Source organism: Globicephala melas, chromosome 10 (genome assembly GCF_963455315.2).
Source record: "Globicephala melas chromosome 10, mGloMel1.2, whole genome shotgun sequence".
Classification (NCBI taxonomy): Eukaryota; Metazoa; Chordata; class Mammalia; order Artiodactyla; family Delphinidae; genus Globicephala; species Globicephala melas.
In genome coordinates, this window is record NC_083323.1 from 11,500,483 (window position 1) to 11,516,811 (window position 16,329).

The window sequence follows — 16,329 nt, forward strand, 5'->3', positions numbered from 1 at the left end:
TGCCACCAGGGAAGCCCCCTTTTTTTCCTTTTTAAACGTAGTTGTCACCTTGGCTTTTCATTACGGAACTTCTTGAACATTTGCACAGTAAAGTGGAGAATAGCGCAGGGAGCCCATGTGCCCATCACACAGGCGTCTTCAGGAGTCACTGACTCAAGGCCAAGCTTGGTTCCTGGTTCATCTGGTCGCCCTGCACCCCTAACTGTGTAACTTGAAGCAAATCTCGGACATCTTGTCATTTCTTCTGTAGATACTTCAGTTCGTCTCCGTTTATTTTAAAAAGGTCTTTGCAGATGTCTAAGTTCACTCTGCCTGTATTGTTGGATATTTAGGTTACTGCAGCTTCCTTCATTGTAGACACCACCACAGTGAACGTATTTGTGCATGAAGCTTTTTTTCCATCCTTAGGGCTGTTTCTCTTGGTGGGGGGGGGCGGTCCACAGGGGACATTACTGGGGCAGAGGGAATGAGGACTTGAAGGCTTCCTGTATCTGACTCCCCGCCCCCCCGGGTGTCCCCTGCACCAGGCTGACTTTGCCATTGAGGCCTTGGCCAAGGCCACCTACGAGCGCATGTTCCGCTGGCTGGTCCTGCGCATCAACAAGGCTCTGGACAAGACCAAGAGGCAGGGCGCCTCGTTCATCGGGATCCTGGACATCGCCGGCTTCGAGATCTTCGATGTGAGCTTCTCCCTTTTGCCCCCTCCCGCCTCCTGAGCCTCTGGGCTGCCTTCTCCTGGGACTGGGGTCCTTTCTCCCATAGCCCCACAGCAATGCGAGCTGGCCACCTCCTTGCTTGTGTGGAGACACAAGACGCCGGTTGGGTGTATTTTTAGCTTAAACAAGATGCCCTGTGGGGTGAATTGGGAGATTGGGATTGACATATATACACTAATATGTATAAAGTGGATAACTAATAAGAACCTGCTGTATAAAAAAATAAAATAAAATTCAAAACTTAAAAAAAAAAAAAGAAAAGATGCCCTTTGCCAACCAGAAATGCTGGCAAGAATGATACCTTCTGGATGGGGTTCCAGGAGGCCTCATGGACAGGGGCTTTCTGTTGATTCATTGTTTATGTATTCTCAAATATTATGAGCGTTGTGACAAGATATGGTCCCTGCCCATAAAGACATCAGGTAGGAAAAACTGATAAAGTAGATCAGCAGAGGTTCTTATCCTGGGGTCCATGGCAGATTTCAGAGGAACCATGAACGTGGGTGGGGAAAAAAAATCACCTCTTTATTTTTACTAACTTTTCATTGAAATGATGCAGTGTTTTGAATTGTGGCTTGAACAGAGTGTGCAGACCTCAGTTGCATTAACAGTGGTTGGATGTGTCACCACTAGAAATCAGACGTTTTCACGTCACAGCAGTCATTGAAGAGATATAATATCAGTTACGTTCGTCTCCTTCAATATTCTGGAAGTTGTTAAGCCCGTGGCTCGTGCCTTTTAATGAAGGAGCACCGTGTATTCCTGTCACAATATTTTGATGATTACATTTCAGCATAACTTCTTTCTTTTAGAATCTATTTTATGCGTTTAAAAACTTTATCCTGAGATAAGGGACTTTACAGGCTGCTGGCGAGGTCCGTGGGCCCCAGGAGGTTCTTGCCAAGGGACTTGCAGGCCGTGTAGCGGGAGGGTGGCACGTCCGTGACCCTGTCTCCCTCTTGCAGCTGAACTCCTTCGAGCAGCTGTGCATCAACTACACCAACGAGAAGCTGCAGCAGCTCTTCAACCACACGATGTTCATCCTGGAGCAGGAGGAGTACCAGCGCGAGGGCATCGAGTGGAACTTCATCGACTTTGGCCTCGACCTGCAGCCCTGCATCGACCTCATCGAGAAGCCAGTAAGAGCCACACCTGGGGGGGCTTCACCCCCGCCCTCTTCGCTCTGCCCTTCTGGGGCTGGAACTACCCAGAATTCTGACATGAAACGATTTGCTTTTGCGATGAGTTTTTTTTTCATCAGTTGCATTTTCTAACAAACAAGAACCCATGTGGCTCCCAGGCCTGTCAGCCAGTCCCCACGATGTCCGAGTCTGCTCTCTTGTTTTATAAACTCAGTGTACGGAAGGCTTTTGGGGCTCTGGGGTGCTTCCTCCTCCTCGGGGGGCTTGTCCTAAGTGTCACCTGTCACCATGTAGCTGTGTGGATATGGAGGGCGGGGGAGGGGATGCGGAGGGACTCGGGGAACGGGGCATCTGCTGGGGGCAGCCTCTGGACGTGGGCCGGGGGTCTGCTTGGCCCATCAAGCCCGCCAAGGGATTTCCAGTGCACTCATTGGAGAGCCCTTCTGATGCAGCTGTAGCCTAGACCCCAGCAGTTTCTTTTGAGCTAGAGCTCTTAAATTGAGTGCTTTCGGCAGTGCTGCTGCTTCTTCTTCCTCTTCTTCTTCTTCTTCTGTTTTTTTTTCCTCCCTGCGGGGAAGCACTGCCTACCTTCTGGAGAGATTCTGGGCTTGGGCTTCTTACGAGGGCAGGAATGGGTGGGTTTCCAGGTCGAGCTCACCCGTGCGACGCTGTGCTTCCTCCAGGCAGGCCCCCCAGGCATCCTGGCCCTGCTGGACGAGGAGTGCTGGTTCCCCAAAGCCACGGACAAGAGTTTCGTGGAGAAGGTGGTGCAGGAGCAGGGCACCCACCCCAAGTTCCAGAAGCCCAAGCAGCTGAAGGACAAAGCGGATTTCTGCATCATCCACTACGCTGGCAAGGTGAGGCTCACACGCACAGGAAGGTGTCGGCCGGACCTGCGTAGGAGACTTAGAGGCGATTCTAAGACCGGGAGCCCCGAGGTGTGGGGCGGGGCGCAGTATCCTTGTCCCGTGACTCGTCCGATAATGTGCCTGGTGCCTTCAGCATTCACGGGACTCCCCCACCTCGCCAAGCACCATCACGTGTTCCGTTTTGTTAGAAGCTTGCAGCAATCCTGTGAGGTGCTCAGGCTGGTGTCCTGTTGTGTGTTATCATTAGGTGCATTTTCCAGGCGCGGAAATGAGATTTGTGCTAAAGACACAGGCCGTGGAGTCTGTGTTAGAGCTCTGCCCCTGTGTGACTTTGGGCTGGTTCCCTCACTTCTCTGAGCCTTGGTTGAGTCACATGGAAAGTGGGGGTGACCACCACTGAACTGGGTAACAGGGATTAAAGGAGCTTGTGAGCCCAGAGTCGGCGGTCGGTGCTCTGGGGCAGGGCCTCTCAGCCTCCACACTGCCCACTCGGGGGCCGGGTCAGTCTGTGGTCGGGGCCCGTCCTGTGTGTTATAGGATGTTTGTCAGTGTCTCTGGCTTCTCCCCACCAGAGGTCAGCAGCACCCTCCCTACTTGCCAAACCAGAAATGTCTCCAGACATCCCAGAACATCTGCCACATGGGGGTGGCACAGTCCTCTGGGTGAGACACACCCATAGATGATGGCTTTGTTATTGCCAAGGCCACCGGCCAGTAAGTGGCAGAGCTGCCTTCACACCAGCTGGCTTGTTCCTGGGGCTTGAACCTAACTGAACAGGGATGTCCCGAGTCTGCAGAGGTCCGTGCTTAGACTAAAGCTGGGTTTTCTCAGCAAACTGTGTTGCTTGCATGGAGTATCTAACTATTGGTTACACTCGGGTGTGTGATGAGATTTATTTATTTTGGGGGGCTGTGCCGTGCGGCTTGCAGGATCTAAATTCACCAACCAGGGATCGAACCCGGGCCCACAGCAGCGAAAGTGCCGAGTCCTAACCAGTGGACCACCAGGGAATTCCCACAAACTCCCTGTTTAAAAAACCTCTGTTTTCTCGTTACCTAAGGTAATGGCACCTAAAGCCCCATTTCCACTTCCACCCCTGTTAGAAATGTAGCAGGGCTTTTGTTGCACTGTTGTCTGTGATGCGGAAACTGGGAACACCCAAAAGCCCCCGAGGGGCCTGAACGGTGAGACTGACCGTGTGCATCCTCGCCTGCGCTGCACCACAGCAGCTAAAAGGACAAGGATGCTGCCTGTGCCCGGGGGACAGATGGCCGAGACACTCAGCTCCAGGGTTTGTCGTCTCCCAGGAGGTAACTCTGTCCCTAGGGAGAAAGAAGCCACCATCCTCTACCTTGTCATCAATAGCAGTACGTGTGCGGAAACCTGTCGAGAGGGGCCAGGAGGGGACCACCGGCTGAGAGCGGCGGTTACTGCTATGTGGTTTAGGGCGGGAGTTGCAGCAGCTTCCCGCTCTGTTTGTATTGTTAGAATACATAATGTTGTACCACTCTTGTTATTAAGGACATATTTCAAAAAAGATAAGAATAGGGGGCTTCCCTGGTGGCACAGTGGTTAAGAATCCGCCTGCCAATGCAGGGAACACGGGTTCGAGCCCTGATCTGGGAATATCCCACATGCTGCAGAGCAGCTAAGCCCGTGCGCCACAACTACTGAGCCCGGGAGCCACAACTACTGAGCCCACGTGCTGCAACTACTGAAGCCCGCGTGCCTAGAGCCCGTGCCCCGCAACAAGAGAAGCCACCGCAATGAGAAGCTGGTGCGCCGCAACTAGAGAAAGCCCGCGCACAGCAACAAAGACCCAACTCAGCCAAAACTAAAATAAATTAATTAAAACAGAAAAAAAGATAAGAATAACACATATCCAGGAAAACCTGGGTATCCTGAAATGACAAAGAAAAAGTAAAACTTACTTGCCTGTTACTAAAAAGAAATATTACCACATTTTGGTTAACGTCCTTTCAGGATTTTTTCTTTATGTTCACGTTACCTTAAAAAAATTAAAAACAGAACATTCCGTGGTGTAACTATAACCATTTGCTTGGGGTTCGCGTGGCTTAAATTTTTTGCTTTCTGCGTGATTCCGCAGAGAACATCTCATGGAGGCTCCGCCCTGGCCACTCATCATTTCCTTCTTGGGGATGCAAATGCCGGGCCGGGGGTTCACAGTTTTTAATGTTTCCGCCTGTGGGGTCGGCTGGTCATCGGAGAGGCTGCGCGCGCCGAAGTCCCCCAAGCAGCCCGTAACCTGGGGTCCCGTCTTGCAGGTGGATTACAAAGCTGACGAGTGGCTGATGAAGAATATGGACCCGCTGAACGACAACATCGCCACGCTGCTGCACCAGTCCTCCGACAAGTTCGTCTCAGAGCTGTGGAAGGATGGTACGCCCTTGGCCCTCACCCCGCCTCCCGGTGCCCCCGGCTGGGCCTCTTCCCTCCACGGCAGCGGGCCGAGCCCAGGACGTGGACCGCTTAGCACCCGGGAGCCTGGGATCCTCCGACCCTTACGGTCACCCTGTCCTTGAGCCCCGAGCATCCTTGAACATGCTGCGCAGCCACTTGCTCTTGGGCAGAGGCTTCCCTGGGCTCCGCGGCCACAGACAAGCCCTTTCTAGCGCGGGGGGTGGGGGGGGTCGCGTGATGGCCCGGCGCCCAGGTTCCCGTCCCACTCCTTACTGCCTCCCTGCCTCTCCCCGGTAGCTGGTAGCTCCGGAAGTCGTTCTTTTCCTTGTCTCTGCTGGTCTCTCCTCCCTTCTGCCTGGGTGTTGCTTTAACCTCTCTGTTGCAGAGACGCAGAGCACCCAGAGAGCCCATTTCTATCAGCGCTTTCCTACCCTCCTCCTCCTAGAACCAGGTGACTGGCTGCCCGGTGCGGCGTCCGTCCGTGTGTGGTGCACCCAGGGCTGCGTGACGAGCGCTTCTGCTCAGCGTTCTCTGCCGTGGCTGCTGCTGCCTGACTGTGCCCCTTCCCTGGTCTCGGCCCCGGGCTTGTGGGGAGGGCCCTTCCCCCTCCCCATCGCCTCCAGGCCTCCAGTGGAAAACCAGGCACATCAGGGCCGTGTTTTGATATTGACACTTCTTGTTAGATCTTAAAAGGAAAAAAAATCATTTTACAATCTATATCCCCTTCAGAACTCCCGCCCGTGAAGGCGGCGTCTCATTGATTGCATGGCTGCCGTGTCTCAGCACGAGGTGCTGTGCGCACTGCTGTTACACGTTCGTGTGTCTGTGCGTGCGTGCACCTGTGTGTGTACGCAGCAGTCACCTGCTCCTCCCGGGCCAGGCCTTCCGGGGGCAGGGCACACTTACATGAAACGGCGAGTTGTTACGGGGCGTGTTTGACCTCACGCTGGGCAACCTGAGTGGCCGTCACAAGCCACCCACTCCCAGGACACCTTTGGTGGCCAGAGGGGCCCTGCGGTGGCTGCATGAGGTCCAGATGCCTCCCGTTTTAATTGAGAGGGTTCATCGGGTCCATCCTCACTCCCAGCTTCCCTCTTGAGCAACAGTCCTTTGTGTTGCCTTCAAAAAAATAAGAGATCTGGCCGCAGAGGAATAGGAAACCGACTTTGTCACAGAATTCTTAACTTTTGTAGCCAGCAATGGAAGCTTTCAAATTTAACATTGGCTCTTGCTTAAGACTGGCCTCAAATTGCCGGCCACTTAGGTTGGGTTTGTTCGTTGTTTTGTTTCCGCCTGGGAGGAAGCAGTTCATTTCATTGTTCTGGGTGGGAGCCATGGTGATGAGGGCTTCTTCCTTGGAGGGTGGGCTTAGATGATAAAGACCCCTGAGCTTGGAGACCAGGGGAGACGAGAGGGAGAAGGGGTCGTCACTGGCAGAAGTGGTTGTCTGGAACTCTCTGCTCCGACACCATTCCTGCTGCGCTAGGTCCCTGATGTAGAGAGCCCTGCGTGGGGCCGCTGCAGACAGAGAGGGGCTCGTCCAGAATCCTGCAGGCGACGGCAGAGTCGCTTTAGAGCTCCTGCCTTCTGACTCCTAGCCCAGTGCTCTCAGGTAAAGGTCAACGTGAATTCAGGGTGCTGAGTTTTTCATTTCATCTGGGATCCGAGGACTACAGGGTTCCTGTAAGTCAAGTTGAACACCTCCTCGGAGCCAGGCAAGTGGACGAGCTTGGCTCGCCGCTCCAAAATGCGTTATTAGGTCTGTTTTCTTTTTACAGTTATTCTCATAGCAAAGGGTTGTTATTTACCAGCCATCACAACACTCACCAAAAGGCTACACAGCTCCTATCAACTTATCTGAATCGCAGCTAGTGTGAAAGGGGATTCTGTTTTGTTTTGTTTTGTTTTGTTTTGGAGTATAATTGCTTTACAATGTTGTGTTAGTTTCTGCTGTACAATGAAGTGAATTAGCTATATGTACACCTATATGTCCTCCCTCCCACCCCCATCCTCCACCCTCAACACACACACATCCCCGCCATCTAGGTCGTCACAGAGCACTGAGCTGAACTTCCTGTGCTTCCAGGTTCCCACTAGCTATCTGTTTTACACATGGTAGTGTATAAACGTCAATCCTAATCTCCCAGTGTTAGCTCTGTTGTGTCTCTGGGTTAGGAGCTTTCCAGGGTGGCTGAGATGAGCGCCGTGGATGTGGAGTTAGCCTTCACAGGTGCGCTGCTCCCCTCAGTGGCTCTGCACCCTTTCCAAAGAGTGCTTCCTGCTTTCTGCTCCTTGCTCACAAGGCCACCTTCGCTCAACATTTGGAGATGACTTTAGCCTGCTGTGTAGACTCCAAGTAGAAACAGTCTGCTGTTCCGTAGTCTCCTCTCTTTCTGTCCAGATTGTCTGTCTGTCTTTCCCACCCCTCCGCCCTCACCTGGACCGCCGGGTACTCAAGTGCTTCTGCGTGCTCTCTGCAGTGGACCGCATCATCGGCCTGGACCAGGTGGCTGGCATGTCGGAGACGGCGCTGCCAGGGGCCTTCAAGACACGCAAGGGCATGTTTCGCACGGTGGGACAGCTGTACAAGGAGCAGCTGGTCAAGCTCATGGCCACGCTGAGGAACACCAACCCCAACTTCGTCCGCTGCATCATCCCCAACCACGAGAAGAAGGTGTGGGCGGGCACACATGCGGGCCACTCCACTCTTGTCTGTCTCCCTGTGCAGAAGCTCTGTCCCCCGCCGCACACAGTGGCCTCGGTTAAGTTCCCCGGCGGGGTGGCTCAGGCACCCTTAGGGGCTAAGCTGCCTTCGTAGCCTGTGTTTCTGCCTCTCCCGGACCTGGATCACGTAATTAACTGGGCTGTCAAAACCTGTGGGCGGCAGCGACTCCCAACTCCCTTGGGGGCTTTTGCCCTGTTTCATGCAGAGGGGGCTGCCCCTCTCTCCATCAGTTCCTGGGTGCAGAAGTAAGAGCAGGTGCGTGTATTTTCCTCCCTAGGCTGGCAAGCTGGACCCCCATCTGGTGCTGGACCAGCTGCGCTGCAACGGGGTTCTCGAGGGCATCCGAATCTGCCGCCAGGGCTTCCCCAACCGCGTGGTCTTCCAGGAGTTCCGGCAGAGGTGAGCAGGGCCCAGGGCCGGCTGCATCCCAGCAGGGGCCTCCGGTAGGGGAGCCGTTTCCTCGTCCACATGGAGTTGAGTTCCGGCCGGCTCCTCACACGGTTCTCTGTGCCACCGTCTGCGGGAGGAGGGATTTCTCTGTTTTGTTTCTGAAACAAAAGTTATCTCATTGGCTTTCACTCCTAGTCACTTTGGGAGCCTGGCGCTGTTTGCTACAGTTAGAGGAGCTCTGGAAAGAAATTAAAGGAGGATCAGCTGGAGCCTTGGGTATTAAAGGAACTTGATGGAAATGGAAGTCTGCTATGTGTGCAGAGGGGGACAGTAGTGACACCGGCTTCTTTGCTTAATGACTGTGTTTAGCGCCAGTTGCCGTCTTGATGCAGCCCTGGGTTTAATTTCTTGGACCACCCCGTTGATTGGTGGTTCCCTGCAGCGTCTCAGTGAAGAGGTGGGCGTGGCCTTCTGGGGTTACAGATGCGGATGCTGGGTGATTAGCAGTTAGTAAGCCCACTGCAAAACTCACCCTTGAGTGAATGAAACAGCCCGACATGAGTTTCCATTCGCTTTCTGGAAAGCACCAGGCCTTCCTCGTGCCATTTGGCCTAAGGAAAGAGCAGGGCGGGGTTCACCAAATATCCCCTTTCCTTAGGAGACTCTGTGGAAAGAATTCTACATCTGCTACACCACAGGGACGACCCTAATCTCTCACGTATGTTCCAGGCCACGTGGAATCCAAGCGAGGGCTAACCTGACCTGGCTGTCCTTCTCTTCCTCAGATACGAGATCCTGACACCAAATTCCATTCCTAAGGGCTTCATGGATGGGAAGCAGGCGTGTGTGCTCATGGTGAGTCGAGCTGCTGGCCCCGCCTCCTGTGTTGGGTGACCCGTGGCCTGCTGGGCATCCGTGTGGCCAGCGCCCCTGTGACTGGACAGGGTCCTTTGCATCCATTGGCACCGTGCTCTCTTGTTCCTCCAACAAGCCGGTTCTGACTCTGCCAGGTGCCCTGAGCGGCAGCCCCCTTAGCCCTTGGTGGGGTCAGGACAGCGTGTGGGAGCCAGGTGGGAGGGAGGAGGCCAGAGCCGCGGCGTGGCAAGGCTGTGGTGTGAGACGGCCTCTTCCTTTTGGGCACGTTCTGGTTCTTTCTTGCGCACGTCTCCTCCGGTCTTCACATGCGGTGTGGTCGGCGGGGCAGCTTGCCACCAGGGCGCCACGACCAGCCCAAAGCTGCCGGTGTCTGAGTTTCTGGACCTTTCCTCTCTTTCCCCCAGCTCTGAACCAGTGCCTGACGGGCAGTGGGCACTGGATTCTGCATAGCGAATGAAGGCCCTGTGGTGACCCAGTGGCCGCGCTGAGGCTGTACCCACTCAGTCGTTTTTCTGCTTTGCAGGCAGGCGTCCCGCTGGGCCTGACGTGTCCAGAGTCAGTAGCCACCACCTCCTGCTTGCTTTACTTCGCGTTCTTTCCAAAGAGTCAGCCGAGGATAGGCCGGGCTTGGGGGTGGGGGAGGAAAGAGAAGAGGGAAGAAAAATTCAACACCTGCTCTGTGCAAAGCAGCACATTAAGGGACAGGGAGATGGGGGCTAGAAAAGGAGGGAGAAGACACAGCTCCCTGCTCTCCGATGCTTGTCACCTGGCAGAGAGGAGGCGTGAAGGAAGAAGGGTGTGCCTCCAGCTCGTGTCTGGGCCGCTGTTTCTCCGGAGGCTGAGTTAGCTGCTGGCCAGTGAGGGGTGTCCCCACTTCTGGCATAAGCAGGTCCCCTCCGTCCAGCCCTGCAGGGAAGATGGGCAGCTTGGGCTCTTCATGCCGGGAGGGAGGTGGGGCGCGTGGCCGGGGGATGCCCTCAGTGGCTCCACCTGCCCTGGGCTTCCCTCTTCACAGGGCCTCTGCCGGGTCGTTCGTGGACACCAAGGCCCCCCGATCCCACTTACCCTATTCAAGGCTCTGCCTCTTGGAGCTTGTTCTAAATCTCTTCTCTCCCAGGCAGACAGTTGGACAGACAGACCCTTGCCCGTGGGCTTAGTAAAAGAGCCTGGTTCCTGAACCAGAACAGCCCGGTAATGGTAATGACGGCTGAAGCCCGTTCGGCACTGGTCACACGCTTGACCCTGTGCTAGGTGCTTTCTGTGCGTTCTCTTGTTTGACTCCCACGGCTCTCCTAGAAAGGAGGTGCTATTATTTGCTTTGTCTGTTAACTTTTCTTTTAATTAAAGAAACCGTTATTCCCATTTTACAGCTGAGGAAATATGGGCTCACGGAGGTCAAGGCCTAGGGTCATCTAGTTAGTATTTGATCCTGGCCTGAGCTGGAGTCTCTGCTGGGCTTGGACCAAACAATGATGTTTGGCCACCTCTGCTTGGAGGGAGACTTGACTGGGCATTTGTAGAGCGTGACTGCAGTGTGCAGGGCGGCACGGGGAAGGAAGAGGAGACCTCCAGGCTCCCTTCAGGGCCGAGATTCTGTGCTTCTCTGCAAGTCTGACTCGTTACCTGCCCCATGCCGGCCCCCACCTGCCTGCTCCCCAGCGTGCCCCCGGCCGCGCTTTCCCTGCACCAGGAGAAGGCTGCCCACAGAGCAGGCCTGACCCAGGCTCCAGGCCCCTCCCCCGTCCTTGGCCTTGCTCCAGGGCTCCGCAGGGGTGGCAAGGGGTAAGTGGCCAACTCGCCTCCGTCTAGATCAAAGCCCTGGAGCTCGACAGCAACCTGTACCGCATCGGCCAGAGCAAGGTCTTCTTCCGGGCCGGCGTGCTGGCTCACCTGGAGGAGGAACGGGACCTGAAGATCACGGACGTCATCATCGGCTTCCAGGCCTGCTGCAGGGGCTACCTGGCCAGAAAGTGAGTCCTGGGACGCCCACCCCACCCAGCCTGCCCCGCGCTCGGGCCCTCCCAGCTCTCCTGTAGCGGAGGACACTGAGGAAGCGGTGGCCTGGGCGCCCTAGTGCCAGTCAGGTGTCGCCCCGGGAGGCCCCCGTGGCCTTCCCTGCCCCCCTACTTCCTGGATTTCTGCCTGAGGTTTAAAGTGAGCTGGTGGGAGGGGTGACTGCGCTTGGATTTGCTCGTCACGAAAGCTCCTACCACCGCTATTCCTTCCTGTGTCCCTCACGTAAGGATGACACCCAGAGCTGGCTGTCCCCAGAGGACGCCGTGCTCCCAGAGGAGGAGGCCAGCCTTGAGTCCCGAGCAGCTCCTGTGGGGGTCAGGGGCTGACTTGCTGCGGGAAGGTGGATGGGGCAGCTGCACATCTGTCCCCTGAGCCCTCCGTGTCTGTGCTCAGGGGTGTCTGTTCCAGCCTGAGATCTGAGCGCTGGGGAACGCAGCATGAGTTTGTGGAGTTTGGACAAATGGACCTGTGTAGGTCATCAGCTGCGGACGTTCTCCCTCTAAACCAAAGCCACAAGATCGTGGGTGGTACCAGGGTGGGGAGCTGCGGTCGATAGACGGACTTGATGACCAGGGCTCACACTTGACTCGGATCTGTGGTGACCTCGGCCCCAGGCACCCTCTGTGAGGTCACCCACAGGATTCTACCCGAAGCCGACCTCCTTCCCGCCACGTCTGTTTCGTGGTGCCCCCGGCAGGGGTCGGTCCCTCCGGAAAAGCCTCCACAAGTGAGGTCAGGACTGTCGGGAGGGAGGTGTGCCGTCCCCCACCTGGAGGGCTGACTGTGACCCTCGCCCCACAGGGCCTTCGCCAAGAGGCAGCAGCAGCTGACGGCCATGAAAGTCCTGCAGAGGAACTGTGCCGCCTACCTCAAGCTGCGCAACTGGCAGTGGTGGCGGCTCTTCACCAAGGTGGGTCTGGAAGGGCCTCCGCGTGACACGGGGGACGGGCAGGCCTCACGCTGGCCTCCTGCAGGGCTCAGGCCCTGGGGCTGGTACTTTGCCTTTGCGTCCCTGTGCTCGGCACAGGAGCCCTGGATGATCCTGCCCATGGGGTCTAGAGGGATGTGAGCCGGGGCACGTGTCCGGCGTGGACGGCCACGGTGCTATCGGGCTGGGCTAGGGCGGCTCCTGGGATGTCAGGGCCCAGCCCGCCCACCACGGCTCCACGTGGAGACAGAGCTGCCCACCCAGAAGCCACGGGCAGGTCAGAATCTGCGCCCGCTGGATGGGTCCTCCCTAGCCTTTACAAAAAATTCGTTAATTAGTAAAGTTGTTCAGGCTGCTTTTGTTTATGATAAGTAATCTGTGGTAATTGCGAAAAGTTAGACTAACCACAAGGGTAAACAAGAAAATAAAAATTCACCTATAATCCCTTCATCCTTGTGCCAACGTCAATATTGAATAGATGTTTCCATGTTTAGTCTGCTTTTAAAAAATTTTTTTTTCACTCCCAGTAAATCTCTGCTGTGTAAACCACACACGTTCTTACGTAGCTGAGCTTTGACTTGTATAAACAGTCATGTACTTTGCATTTTGCATCTAAAATTCCTTCATGAGCATCATTTTTTAAAAGTCAGCATACTGTTCCCTAGAGCTGTTTCATAATTTATCTGACTATTTTTCCAGCAGTGGATGTTTATCTCTCTGAAATTTTCACTGTTATAAACAACGCTGTCCTGAACATCTTCACGTACACATAGGGGTAGTTTCCCCGAAACGTAGTTAGTGGGTCAGAGGCCTATGGCACGCAGTACCAAATTGATTTCCAGAAAGATTGTACCCATTTGCACCTCCTCTGCCCTGCGTCCTACCTGCCCCTCACTCTCATGAGCTTGCGCTTCCACAGGTGAGGGGAAGGCGCCACGGCTCTCAGCCTGGACAGGCATCTTCCCCTGAGCACGTTTCCTCCTCAATCTCCTCTCCTAGGTCAAGCCGCTGCTGCAGGTGAGCCGGCAGGAGGAGGAGATGATGGCCAAGGAGGAGGAGCTGGTGAAGGTGCGGGAGAAGCAGCTGGCCGCTGAGAGCAGGCTCTCAGAGATGGAGACCCTCCAGTCCCAGGTAGGTGTCTGCAGGCTCTGCCCAGGCAGTGCTGCCACCTGCTGGCAACCAGTAGGCGAGGCATGCCTGGTTAATTTCTCTGCCGACCCTGTTCGGGGTTTCGTGATGTAGGAAGGCTACCCCATGGGATGGGAAGCTCATGAGTGTTGGGTTCAAGGCCCAGCCCCTCTCTGACCCTGTTTCCTCAGGATCTTGACGTACAGCTCACGGAGCGGTGGTGAGGGACGGTGGACGTGATGTTTAAACATGCAGGGCAGCTTAAGCGTCCTCAGATGGGAGCTGCTCTCATCAGCAGGGTTCTCCCTGCAGGAGCCTGCACTGGAGACCAGTTCTCCTGTGGGTACAAGTGGCCCGAGGCGGCCGTAAGCGCTCACATTTCCCACGTGTTCTCGCAGCTCATGGCTGAGAAGTTGCAGCTGCAGGAGCAGCTCCAGGCAGAAACGGAACTGTGTGCTGAGGCCGAGGAGCTCCGGGCCCGCCTGACCGCCAAGAAGCAGGAGCTCGAAGAGATCTGCCATGACCTGGAGGCCAGGGTGGAGGAGGAGGAAGACCGCTGCCAGCACCTGCAGGCTGAGAAGAGGAAGATGCAGCAGAACATCCAGGTGCCCAGAGGAGGGGCAGGGCCGGACCTCAGGCATGGGGCGGGGGGTGGGCTGCGTGGGGAGCAGGGGTGCCACGAGTGCCATGGGAGGACAGCCTTTGTCCCGGGGGCAGCCTTGGAGACGTGTTCTCTTTGGGGATTTTTTTTTTTTTTTTTTTACGGCCGTGCCGCGCGGCTTGTAGGATCTTAGTTCCCTGACCGGGGATTGAACCCGGGCCCATCGGCAGTGAGAGCTCAGAGTCTGAACCACTGGAGCACCTGGGAATTCCCTGGGTGGTTATTTCTGACGTGTCAGATGCCTGCCCCACTGAGCGTCGAAGCCAATTTAATTCCCCTCCTCCGTCCTGGCTCTGGCTGGTCTGAGGAGCGGAGGGCGGATGCTTGCTGGACGAGGCCCCTCGGAACACGTGATCCCGCGATTGGACTGGGGTTCTTGTCCCCGCACCCTGGTTTTAAATACATGACCGCACACGTGGGGGCCGGGCCGCATCCAAGTTGCTCAGGCGTCGCCCCGGCTTCCCGTTAGGAACTGGAGGAACAGCTGGAGGAAGAGGAGAGCGCCCGGCAGAAGCTTCAGCTGGAGAAGGTGACCACTGAGGCCAAGCTGAAGAAGCTGGAGGAGGGCCAGATCATCCTGGAGGACCAGAACTGCAAGCTGGCCAAGGTGGGGCGGCAGCCCGGCAGCCGGGGCACGGGGGCGAGCGGCTGGGGCAGCGGCTCCAGGCTCGGGGCTGCGGCTGGGTCCCTGTCAGCGTCCGCCTGGCGACAGATAACAGCTGGGAATCAAGTTAGAGGAGAAGGAGGGACAAGGTCAGGATGCTGACCTCCATCTCCAGAGGATGGGGGTGGCCAGGTTGACAGGGCAGGGCGGCTGCCCGGGACCCTGTGATGTGGGGAGTTACGCTGGCTGTGTGGCCGCCACTGTGGGATTAGGACTCCACTGGTGGCCACACAGAGCAGAAAGTGAGAAGGGCAGGGGCACTTTGGGGGGTGAGGATGGGGGAGGTCGAAGGCATGCAGGAGGTGGCGTCATCCCGCCTGCCCTGAATTCCCTCGCTGACGCTCACTGTCACCTGACGGCTCTTCTCACCTGAGCAGAAAGGGGTGACGCAGGCCCAGCTATTGCAGGGGAGCTAGTGACCTTTCCGAAGGACTCCTTTGATCCAGGAAATCCTAATGAACTTGACCAGGTGTTTAAGGCCCTGCCCCGCCATTCAGTCCTCAGTGTCGGGGTGAGCCGTGCCTTGAGGAGAGCTGACGTGTTCTGCGCTCAACTGACTTTAAGCTCTGACTCACCCTCGCCCCCCAGGAGAAGAAGCTGCTGGAAGACAGAATAGCCGAGTTCACCACCAACCTCACGGAAGAGGAGGAGAAATCTAAGAGCCTGGCCAAGCTCAAGAACAAGCACGAGGCGATGATCACCGACCTGGAGGGTAAGGGGGTGGCGGCAGCAATGGTCGGACTCGGGATCGCTCGAGTGTCCCCTGCTCGGGGGCCCAGGCTGGGCCTCGCTGCCAGGAGCTGGAGTGCCGGCCGGGTCTCCCGCTCGCTGTGTGTGGGCGAGGCTGGGGTCTGTGGTATCCGGCCACTGCCCTCGAGACATGGGGGTCAGCGCCCGCTCCCTGTGGAGTCTGGACCTCCAGGCACTGGTTGGGAGGGACGCTCCCCCAAGTGACGAGTGTTGAGAATTGAGCTCTGGCGTTTCTCTCATGTCGCGCACTTTGCGTTTCCCAAGCTTCTGAGACTTCCTAGGAGCGTCTAGGTTTGACTGCGACTCTGCCACTTACTAGCTGTGTCACCTTGTACCTATTAATCTCCGTGAGCTTGAGTTTCTCTTACCTCTAAGGGGACACAGCGAAAGGGTGAGTGTGAGGAATGAACTAAATAATGCGCATGGATGTGCTGTGTGTGTTGTAAGATGCCGGGCAGGTATCGCGAGAGGCCGTTGCTCCACGTGGGGCAGGGAGACAAGTCATGCCTCCGTCTCCCTGTGCCCTGGGATCCGTGGTGGCTCGGAGGTTGGCACAAGCCCAGGTCTGTGCTGTCTGGGGACCCCTTGTCCCCCTGCCCCTTGAGAGGAGTGGTACAGGGGGCAAGGGGAGCCCAGACCACCGGGGGGGCTCTGAGCTCCAGCCAGAAACCACTGCTCCCTCTGGAGAGACGTGGGGCAGCCCGGTGCGCAGGGCGGTTGTCAGTGCCCAGTGGACGTAGGGCTGAAACCATCTGGGCTGGTCGCTAGGAGAATTTTCCCAGCTTGGTTTCTTGGCCCCTCCTGGGTGAAGGTGTTCAGACCATCAAGGGGAAGAGACGTCCTGACACAGAGATCTCTTCACCTGGGAATAGTCTGAAAGACTCCATCATCCAGGAGGTCCTGGAGCAGCAGGCCCTGGATTGGCAGACGTGAAAGTTTGACGCTAACAAGTCTTGCCAAAGATGTAGAACAGTCAGAACACACACACGCTGCCAGTGGGAGTATAACTTGGTAGACAGTTTCGGAGGACAGTCTGCCAGTGC

At 56.3% G+C, this 16,329-nt stretch overlaps 1 protein-coding gene across 1 annotated transcript in view; it reads left to right on the top strand.

Moving 5' to 3' along the window:
* The window catches only part of MYH9 (myosin heavy chain 9), a 92,997-nt gene that overhangs the window by 61,112 nt on the left and 15,556 nt on the right, over positions 1-16,329 (top strand). The window contains exons 12-24 of the mRNA XM_030856098.2: positions 528-680; positions 1,682-1,855; positions 2,542-2,715; positions 5,013-5,127; positions 7,629-7,822; positions 8,151-8,272; positions 9,049-9,118; positions 10,949-11,109; positions 11,957-12,065; positions 13,083-13,214; positions 13,610-13,816; positions 14,342-14,479; positions 15,125-15,248. Coding sequence (XP_030711958.1) covers positions 528-680; positions 1,682-1,855; positions 2,542-2,715; positions 5,013-5,127; positions 7,629-7,822; positions 8,151-8,272; positions 9,049-9,118; positions 10,949-11,109; positions 11,957-12,065; positions 13,083-13,214; positions 13,610-13,816; positions 14,342-14,479; positions 15,125-15,248 — 1,873 coding nt within the window. The remainder of the gene's footprint in view (positions 1-527; positions 681-1,681; positions 1,856-2,541; positions 2,716-5,012; positions 5,128-7,628; positions 7,823-8,150; positions 8,273-9,048; positions 9,119-10,948; positions 11,110-11,956; positions 12,066-13,082; positions 13,215-13,609; positions 13,817-14,341; positions 14,480-15,124; positions 15,249-16,329) is intronic.